Source organism: Abrus precatorius, unplaced genomic scaffold (genome assembly GCF_003935025.1).
Source record: "Abrus precatorius isolate BTA unplaced genomic scaffold, Abrus_2018 Scaffold4, whole genome shotgun sequence".
Lineage (NCBI taxonomy): Eukaryota > Viridiplantae > Streptophyta > Magnoliopsida > Fabales > Fabaceae > Abrus > Abrus precatorius.
In genome coordinates, this window is record NW_020874384.1 from 15511092 (window position 1) to 15522183 (window position 11092).

An 11092-nucleotide genomic window follows, 5' to 3' on the forward strand; every position below is an offset into this window, starting at 1 on the left:
ACAAAGCGCATTAGATATAATGGCTTAAAAAATGTTTGGAATTTTATTGTTGACTCGATTCCTTGTGTTTTTTTTATCTCGCATGAAGTCCTATTTTTATGTTAACTTGTTGTTGTATATATATTTTTTAATTAATAATTATAATATTTTAATATTTTAAAAACTACAAATTATTTATATTTTTCAAAATAAACTACTAAATTTACTGTCTGTTAATATAAATTTAATCGTTAATAATTATTTCATATAAAATGTTATATAAAACCTTAAATTACCGTAAGCTAATACAATTCTCCCATTAAAGCTATTTGTTTGGGATGTTTCCAAAATCTGTTTTATAAAATATTAAAAAAATAATGAAAAAAACATAAATACTTGATTAAACCATTTTTTTTAACCTCCTCGTACCATTATCCCGTTAAGCCCACTTCATCATTTTTAAAAAATTTGTTTTACCTTATCAAACTATTATAAACATGTTATTGCTTTCCAGTCTTTAATAATAGAAATCTGAAACTTGCTTTTTGTTGATTTTATATTTAAAGCAAATATAGTAATTATTTTACAATAACTTGTGCAAGTTACTATCCATTTAAGCTCGAATTCACGCAAGCTCAAGATGAATTAACTCTCACGGGTTGTTCACATTGCACAATTTATTTATTTTTGTAAGCTAGAATATTTTTTAGATAATATTTATAGATAAGTCTTATTATTATAACATAAAACAACTAATATTGTATTTGATACCATATATAATTATTTATATTTTCTTATAGTACATTTGAATACATTAAAGGTCCATAAATTTTATATTGAACGAAAAATCAAACAGTCACTGAAAAAAATTTCCCCCTCTTTTAAGAAAATGCATATAACCTTTTAGTTCAAGCCGCAATTAACTAGCTAGCAATAGTGCGCTCATGAAGTCAAGATTACAATCTCGTTATGAAAAAGAAAAATGATTACAACAAATTATTTATATTATTACCGAAAGATGTAAATTCATCATATCAACTTTATTGTTTTGTATTTGACTTTCATGTTTCTAGTTCATCATATGCGCGACCTTCTGTTGCTTTTGTAGTGCTTCTGTCTTTACCATAAAGTTTGGCAAAATTATTATTTATGAAATGGGTGGATGCACGAGAAATATGAAAAAAAAGTAAAAATACAATCAATAACATGAAAATTAAATAAATATAATGCAAACACTGTAAAAATATAAGAACGTACTGTTTGAAGAGTTCCCTACCCACTAGGCATAATTAGGCATAAAAATATAAGAACGTACTGTAAAAATTAATGAATCTAATTAGGCATAATTATTGACCACTGGAACAGGTTTTTGTGCACTTTGGGACAGGTACGCCATAAAACGAATGTTTCTAATGGACTTTTAAATTGAATTATAACGAATAGGTCAAGAGTAAATTATTGAATTAGTTTAGAAAAAACGATTAAAACAACATATTCAAAATATTTATTTAATTTATTTTGAAAATAAATGTTATTTATTTGATGATTATTTTTTATGAAAAATATATAATAAATCCATTTTTAAAAACAGTGCAGATGTTTTTTTAAAGGTTTATATCGTTACAGTTTTTTTCTCTGATCTAAAATAATATTTTTGAAGTTTCTCTTAGTTCAAAATAATAAGTTTAGGTGGGGATGTTCATCAGAAGAAAATTTTTATTTTATTTTAGTCTATAGGGTTAATTATTTGAATACAAGGCGAATATAGACAAAACCCGCTAACACAGTATACTCTATTAATCTGATCTGTTGACATAATTAATATATTTATCTTAACATTTTGTGCAATTAAAGAAGACCATAACTAAATTTTAAATATATTTATAATATTTTAAATTAAATAATACGGATGTAATATAAAGTCTTGTTATACAATATATTATTTATCCACTAAATCAAGAAGCCTTATTATTAATACATGTTTGTTAAAAAATATATATACTTTTTAAAAAAATACAAAATATCGAGGAAAGTTAGAAATTTTGAATTATAAACGTGTCATTAAAACAAGTCTAAAATTAAAAATTTTGAACTTATAAAAATTATAAACCAAAATAGAGCATTTAGAATAGGTTAGTTCATAAACTCTCCTCTCTCTCTCTCTCTCTCTCTCTCTCTCTCTATATATATATATATATATATATATATATATATAAGTAAAAGAGCTATACAACAATTAATATTGACATATAATTGATGAGTTGATGTCAAGATTAGTAATTTTGAACGTCTGTGTTTAGTTCAACTTGTCTTACAATTATGAAAATTAACTTAAAAAAAAAATAAAAATTATGCAAACAAACACTAATACCAAAACTGTAGATCAACCACATCTGGTAATTACTCATTTTATTATAGTAATTTGTGTGATTAATATTTTTCTTAAAAAATATACGTTATTTTAAAAGACAAATATTACGAACTGAATTAAATATATATATTCGACTGATTATTAGTAAGATCCAAAACACGAGAGCCTGAATTTCCAAATGTTAAGAAAACGAAAGGTGAAAGAAAACACAAAATGCATGTGTTCTCCTTCTTGAGGTTCAAACAAGAAAATCATAAGGACAAGAAAAAAAAAAAAGCAAGACAATCATATCATCTATCAATAAATGATGACTCAATGATTTAAGAAATATCAATATTGTTCAATGCCTTTTCTTAGAATACTAATTAATGAATTATAAATATTTTGTAAATGTATATAAAGTACACATTCTTCTCATATCTTTAATATATTTTTAACATAAGTTCAAAAAAATATTATTTATTAACATTTTAAAGTTTTAACAATACCGTTTAGAAAACAGGTTAGAACCATCCAATATTAACTTATTTATCTGATTTAATTATTAATTTATAATTTTATAATTAGAGAGATTAATTAGATCTAGACATGAATGAATTGAATTGTGCAGTAATTAAATTAATGTACGTCACCCTTAGGACTGGGAATTCATTTAATAAAGGATATAAAATTTAATGCAACGATACAGAACGGTCTGAGTTTTTAAACACTAAACCCTAAAGCCTTTAGATTTCACCAATATAAACAAACGCACAGAGCTCTTTCACAAAACGTGTTGCAGCTCAAGAACACACTCCTGTAAACTAACGTTTTTCGGAGAGAGATTAATTACCTAATTAAGAATAATGGTTTCAATCTAGAAAGAAAAGTTAAAAGAAACAACTTGTAATTGTTGATAACATTCCAAGATCGAACATCCATTGCCAAGTAATTAACAGTAACCTAAAAGTAACATACATATGGAAAACTAAGTGCAGTTACAATTACAAAGCCACACATAACTATTCTATACACGTGACGTCAGCAATAATGATCTAACCATTTCTGCAACCTCAAATCTCTGTAGAACCTCGCTATGAACTCCTCCGCCGCCTCATCCACGTGGAAATCCTTCTCCGTCTCCTTCAACATCGATGCAGCGGAGCCCGTGATCTTCACGCGCCTCTGTATTGTCCCCGTCAGCTCGTCATCTCCGGCTCCGCGACACAGCCTGGGCGCTCTGTGTCGTTGAGCGGTGGCCGGAGAGAGCTTCCTCCGGGAGGCGTAGGAGGGGCGCGGAGGACTGCCGCTGCAGCTGAACTGGTACTCCAACGGGGACACGAACGACATGTGGGCATCACGTGAGCGACACGTGATGGCCTCGTGGTGCCGCACCATGACGTTGTTCAAAGCCTTCCCTATGTTCTTCCCTCGCTTCATCACGTCTAGCATGTCGTGCACCACTTTGCTTTTGGCGACGCCGTTTTGTATAAAGAAGGTTAGCAAACGCACCGTTTTGCAGACTTTCTCTGTGACGACCGTGGGCCGGGCCGGGTCCATGCACGTAATGTCTACGACATTTGGGAGAGGGAAGTGTGTGTCTGAGTGTGGTTTCATGGGTTATAATTAGCAATTGTACGAGAGTTAGAGGGGTCCAAATAGTGAAGACTGAAGAGGGTTGGTTTGTGTGGGAAAAGCAATTTAAAGGAAAGGAAAAAGGTAGGATAAGGGCAGAGAAGGAGAAGTTGGTTTGATGTTGCTGTTACGGATAGTGAACTCTAATCATTACAGTTTTATTGTTCTTTCCTTTTTATTGGATGTTTCTTTTGTAATTATTGTGTTATTATAACGCCTATACACATATTCCTTTTCCCTTTTATTTTTTTTGTTTTGTTTATGTTAATAGTTTATTGTCATTGCTCAAGTCCTCTCTTTTGGTGCTAAAGGTTTCGGTCGAGCATCAAATTAAATATATACATATATAGAAAGCCTCAACACTCACTTTGGGCCAACTTGAAAATTGTTAGATGGGAATTGATTTAAGTTTAACATATATGCCACCAACCCAAACGGGTGGCGATCGACTTTTTGACCTCTCAGTGACCCTCTTCTGGGTTGTGGACCCATGGCGTGTGTTGATATCCACCTTTAGTAGTAGCCTAGTAGAGTGAGATTTTTCTTTTTATATGTACGTTTATAATAAATTTATTTCACATTTCATTGAGAGGTATAAAATGAGTAAAAAAATATCAATATATAAAGACAATGACAGAAAAGGAAAAAATAAAAATAATATAAAAAATTTTAAACTTGATGCTTATATGCACCAAGAAAAAGCAATAGTAGTACTGAGTCACAGATTACGCACGCAAATATATTTTAGTAATGCATGACAGGGGAGGGGGTCCAAATGACAACTTTTGGTTAGGCGTAAGTTTTCCTTTAGCCCTACATTATCCATATTTAATTTCCAACTTACATGTAAAAGATGTATACTAGCCTATATATATCGCACACTTTGGTTATTTTATTTCATCGTGGGCCTACGGTCATGATGATAGTATCAAATTATCAGGAATCCTATAGAACTTTTGTTTAGACGGTGATGTATAGAATTATGTATTGATAAGTAACTGACAATTCAATTATTTAAACTAAAAATCCTTTTTCTGTACTTATCGAAAGTAGCCATATATAAATTTTTGTTGAGATATTTAATTAACTTTGTAATTGATGCTAATATTTTAATATCTCCACAGTGTCTTTTTTCTTTTCCAGTGAATTGCGTTTTAGTGTTGGAAAATTCTGGATCATCCTCAACTTTTTACCCCCTCCAAAACTACAGGCTGGAAATAATTGGAAGCATTTACTCGTGAATTTTGTTATCGTATATAATGTTAAAAATGTGTATAGTAAATGTGATATATTAATAAGATCAGGTGTATTAAAAAATAGGACCTATCATAAGTGTGTGAGCAGACGGTTTGTTTCAATTCTACTTGCAGACCACATGTATATATGATCCTTGCAGAAAACCAGAACAACGATGTGATGGCATGTCATTTTCGGTTGGTCAGGATCATGATTTCATTCAGCTAATTCTTTCATTCATCAACTCCAATTATTTTTCTCAGTTTCTCACAGCATGCAACTATTATCTCTAGAGTAAAGCCTCTGGGAAGAGGTAAGCTATCGATCAACTTCTTTACACAAATATACCTTTTTACATGTGCAAAGATACGGTGATGTTTAAATATGCTTTTCTAAATTTTACAATTTAAATATTTTCTCCTTCACAACTTATATTTACAAATGTAGAAAAATAATAGGGACAACGAAAATTGAGATTCTCTTGCAGTTTTAACGTGAACTTTGCTTTATAGTTAGTATATTTTTACACTTTCTCTTGAACAAAATTTTGCTTAAACAAAAATGCAAGTGAAGTTGACTCACCATTAAACAGTGTATACCACAATAATGCCCACTTATGTGCATGTGCCCATCTGTTATTGTTAGTGCCTCGTCATAATACAATTGCTTTGTGACTGTTTCCACAAATGTTCAAACTTCAAATCCTTAGAGGCTGACAGTTTGTCCGTGCACTACATTATGCATGACATTAAATGTTCAAACTTTTTCTATTATTTAAATTACTCAAAGTAAATATTAACAAACATTTTCTCATAAATTATACTGTTGCTTTTACTATTTAGGTATGATCACTTTGAAGTTTACTAAAATTAAATATATAATCACATGAACGACTGGTTCATGTAATTGATTCACAAATTCACTTGATTCACGAAATTTTTATCTTGTTATAAATACACCTCTCTTGTTGTTCTTTGAATAATTTGCAGGTCCTACGAGTTTTATCAATATCATATTAGTAGTCCTACGGCTTACTATTCCAAATCCCAAGTAAAGGGAGGAAAATTATATGCAAAATTATCATTTATTTTCTATTTAATCAAGAAAATTATATTATCATAAACCTTATGTCTCTTTACATGCGCGTGTAATGAAATATACAGTTGTTTACAATATTTTTCAAAAGATCACAAAAATTGTTCCACAAAAAACAAGTAATCATTGTATAATCAATGTGACTGTTTAAATTATTTTACAGTTTTAATTAGAATATTTAGTTTTAAAAAATTAAGTAAGTTATCTCTTTTATAAAATTATGTATCTTTTAAATTAACAAAAATGTTGGTAGGATACATAAGAGTAAAATCATTTTAGTATAAAATATTTGATTGTTAATATTATTTGGGTTTAGGAATATATTTAGATTATAATTTACTTTATATAGTATATAAAATAATGTTTTATTTGATTCGTTTAAAGTACTCTATATTACTAGAATCCTTCAACTACTAAAAAATAATAACACAAAAAATGAAAAAGTAACAGAGAAATTAGAGAGATAAAAAAAATTGACTTGGATAAATATTTCTCGAAGAATGAAGTGTGTATATTTAAAATAAATATAGATTATTTGAATCCTTCAACTAATAAAAATATCTCTAATTTAAAGTTTTTAAAAGTATATAATTAAACTTAGAGTTAATGTTTCATTTAACCATGAGAGTTATATCATTCAAAATTTTAATTGTCTTTAATTTTAAAAAAAATGTTTTTTTAATTTGCGTTGTCTCGATGAAATAATATTTTTATGAAAATCAATGAAAAAGGGTAAAAGATAAAATAAAATATAAGATAACTTATTCATCATGATTTAAAAATGATAAATCCAACTTTTCATTCTTTCTCAGATTTTTTTATGAAAAATTTAAAAAAAGTAAGATATTTTGGCTTGCTCTTTTTTGAATTATTAAATTAAACAATATAAAATAAAATATATATACTATTTTTGTCTTAGTTTTAATAAACACGAGCTCGTTTTCATATACATCTAGAACGTGGACTGAGAGTGAGTAATTGATCTTAAGTTTGAATAATTTATTTATTTAAAACGTTTCAGACAATTTTAATTTATCAATGTAAAAATTTTGTTGTTATACACCTCTCCTTAAGTTAAATTAGCTTAAATTTAATCGTAACTTGAATTTTTAAACAATTTATTTTTGTTCGAGCTTATATCTCTTTTTAAAAATACTGAATATTTCATTTTTTTTTTATTTTGACTCTAATATTATATTAGGATTTTGATATAAACTCAATTTAAGAGAAGGAATGAGTGATTGAGGAATTTCTTTACTTATTTATTTAAATTTTAAAAATAATTTAAACACAAAATTCTTTTATTTATATATCCGTTGATTTTTTTTCTTAACTCATCTATGCAGGACTTATATTGGATCATAATTAATTGCTATATTTTCTTCTATACTTATTTATTGTGAGATTTGCATTAACTAAGTATCTATATTTTATTAATAAAAAATGGATACATTTATCTATTTAATATATAAGACACTAATTTAACTATTTAATACTACTTAAATTTATGATATATAATTAATTTTTATGAATTTTAATGAAATAAACATTTTTTTTATAAATAAGATAAGATATAATAATTTTTGTAACCGTTACAATAAAATACACACAATAGCAACTTATATACAATATATTTATTAAATATCACAGTATTTAATAAAAAAAAATGAATTAAATAACATTAAATTTCATATTTTCAATAAAATATCATATATACTGTAAATAACGTTGTACATATTAAAAAAAACAAATAAAATAAATACCCCACATGCTTTTTTGATTCCCTATTAATACCCCACATGCTTTTCTTAAAATAATTGTTGAAGTAGATGCACCACAAGTTTCCGTCCCCACATTGCCCACAGTACAACACTCTCGCAGAGAATCATGGCAGAGGAATCTTCAGCAAAATGGGAAGGTAAAGCGATGGTTGAGCTTGCAGGAACGGATGCAGAATCGGTATGGCCCGCGATAGAGGATTTCTGCAACATACACAAGTGGATCCCCATAGACACATCTTACCGTGTAGAGGGCATTCCAGGCCAACCAGGTCTCATCCGCTACTGTGCTGCAGCCGTTAAGGGCGGCGATAGTGGAGGCGATGCACAGACGGTAACACCAACCGTCAACTGGGCCAAAGAGAAGCTTCTCACTATCGATCCCCTCCAACGCTCTCTGTCCTACCAAGTTCTCGACAACAACTTGGGATTTAAGTCCTATGTTGCCACTGTCAGAGTGTTCCCAATCAACGAGGATCCTAAACTTGGCTGCAAGATCGAGTGGGGGTTTGTCTGTGACCCAGTTGAGGGGTTCACCTTACAAGCTCTTCAATATCTCGTCGAGTCCTATGTGCAGTCCTTGGCCAAGAAGATTGAGCTTGCTCGCTCTGTAACTGCTTAATCGACGCTTCATGATTCTTGTGTCTGTGTTTTTCTCTCAGTTACTGCACTTTTTAATAAGTATAGAAGGGAGGGTGTGTTTGTTTCCATCTCCATCTGGTTTTTGTCGCTTTCTTTTTCGATTTCTTCGGAACATGTACCTCTGTGATTTCTTTTGTATTGCAGCAGTAATAGTAAAGTTAATGTAAAATTGCAGTAACCGTAATATGTGAAGCTAGAGATGTCCTAATTATAGTTTCTGGGATTGCAGTAGTAACGATTAAAGAGAGGTTTAAATAATTTGAATGGGATTATTATATCTTCGAATCTAATTGCCATGGTTTGCAAACCTTTTTTTTTTTTTTGTCCCTTGTCTTTTCTTTTCGAGCACTCGCAAATCTCAATTAACAGATAAGAAAATAGAAAAGCCATGATTTAAGGACGTGATTAGTTTTTTATTTTATTTTTTATTGGGTTCTTCAAAAAACACATTATAGAGAATAAGCTATAAAATTTTTGAAGAATAAACTATTCCCAACCCAGTGTTTAACATTATTATGGTTATTTTAATACAAAATGATAAGATAATTTCCCTTGGGGTAACAATTAATAAATAAAAGAAAATTTAGCATCTTTATATGTTTTTATTGTTATTTATTGAATGCTCATATAAAATCCCAGAGTAAATGGTGAATTCAGATTATTTAACATAATTTTATGAAAAATTGTCAATAATAAAAATATTATTACATTATTATGAACTTTTTTCTCAATTAATTTACTAATCCTCCCATAAGAGAAAAAGAGTATCCTAAAACTTCTCCGTTCGCAGACGTACAATCAAAATTGTGATGGGAAGCTGAAGCCTCAATTGTAAGTGGGCCAATATGCTACTCATGATGGATCCCGTCCAATGCTGTCCCAAAAGAATGTTCACGTCTTCCTTTTTCACTTTCAATTTCTTTCCCCTAATAACAAAAAAATTGTCATATTTGCTCACAATCTAAGTATTGCCTATTTATAAGTTAACCTAAACTTACAAATTGTAAGGGTGAATGTTTGAAGGTTTCTTCTCTTTGGTCCAGTCTTTTATCCAATTCATGGCAAAGAACGTGGAGCTAGCATGCATGCTTTCAGGATAAATCCTTGTGACTTAATTTCATATGAATCTGAATTCAAATTATGTGAGTTTTGTGTAGTATTAATATAAGAGATCTGAATTTCCTATAATTTTGACGAGAACTGTAAGTTGCAGTTTTCTATTTGCTTAAGTCAAAAAAATTTGTTTAAACGAATTTAGTTTAGGCTAAAAAAAAAGTGACAAAAAATTAAAAGAAAGAGAGAAAAAAGAAGGCTAAAAGGAAGATGAGACGGAGAGCACAAGGGAGAGGAAAAGCGAAAAAGGCTAATAAACTAATAGGGGAAAGGAAAAATGGCCGGATGAAAAAAGAAGGAGAAGAGGATGAGTGGGGTGAAGGAAGGGGGAGGGGAGGAAAGCTAGACGAAGAAAGAGGAAGAAAGAAACTTAGCAAGGCTGAAGGAAGAAGAGACCGAGAAGAAAAGGAAAGAAAGAGACTGAGTGAGAGAGGAAAGAAAAGAGAGGAGAGGATGAGGGGCTAAGTGGGTGGATGAAAGAGAGAAAACTGAAAGAATGGAAGAAAAAGAAACATTTTCTTTTTATTATATATTTTTGTTTAAACAAATCTAAATTTGCTTAAACAAAAATAAGAAAATAGAAAAAGATGCTGCAGTTTCATTTTTGCTTAAGCAAATTCATATTAACTTAAGTAGAAATAGAATTAAAGATTGTAATTCTTGCGCAAACTGCAAGAGATCCGTTTCCTAATATAAGTCAATATTATGTATGACATATAGTCAGAGAGTATGCTACATTATTAAACTATCTAGTTATGTTTTTTTTTAACATTTATTTATTTCAAAAAATTTGTGTTTATAGTAATCACGTATTGCTTCATGTTATGTCTTACATGTTTCTTTTCGATTATTATTTGCAACATCAATTTCATTATTTAAATATAAAAAATAAATAAATATTATATAATATTTTAATATATTTTATAATTCATCCATTTTTAAAATGTATTTTAAAATATTTTTTTACATCTCACGTTTTTAATGTAAATTATAAATATCTTCCGCTAAAGATAATACTATTTGAACATTATCGTACCGGTAAGGTGATTTTATATCTCATTTTAATGATAAAACAATATTTCTCTTCAAAGATTTTTTTTTCAGAAGAATGACGTCACATGCACTTAAATCAATTCTAGCTGAATGATTCATACAAGTAAGTATTACCCGTGCACGTTACTTTGAAATATTTAGACCGTTTGCTAAGAATGAGAAGCGAGAATACTTTTTTTTCTTACAAAAGGGCGGAGAATATGCTTTATTG

The 11092-nt window shown here is 29.3% G+C and overlaps 2 protein-coding genes across 2 annotated transcripts; one reads left to right on the forward strand and one right to left on the reverse strand.

The window, feature by feature from the left end:
• Positions 1 to 3370: 3370 nt before the first annotated feature.
• Positions 3371 to 3889, reverse strand: LOC113866183. Its single transcript, XM_027501067.1, has one exon. The coding sequence runs from the start codon at positions 3887 to 3889 to the stop codon at positions 3371 to 3373; it is 519 nt and encodes a 172-aa protein (XP_027356868.1).
• Positions 3890 to 8087: 4198 nt separating this feature from the next.
• LOC113865664 (lachrymatory-factor synthase) lies at positions 8088 to 8854 on the forward strand. Its single transcript, XM_027500372.1, has one exon. The coding sequence runs from the start codon at positions 8183 to 8185 to the stop codon at positions 8693 to 8695; it is 513 nt and encodes a 170-aa protein (XP_027356173.1). The 5' UTR covers positions 8088 to 8182; the 3' UTR covers positions 8696 to 8854.
• The last annotated feature ends 2238 nt before the right edge of the window (positions 8855 to 11092 follow it).

What these genes read in the sequence shown, in the direction of transcription:
- LOC113865664 (XM_027500372.1), top strand. Translation starts at nt 8,183, where the DNA reads ATGGCAGAGGAATCTTCAGCAAAATGGGAAGGTAAAGCGATGGTTGAG.
- LOC113866183 (XM_027501067.1), bottom strand. Translation starts at nt 3,889, where the DNA reads ATGGACCCGGCCCGGCCCACGGTCGTCACAGAGAAAGTCTGCAAAACG.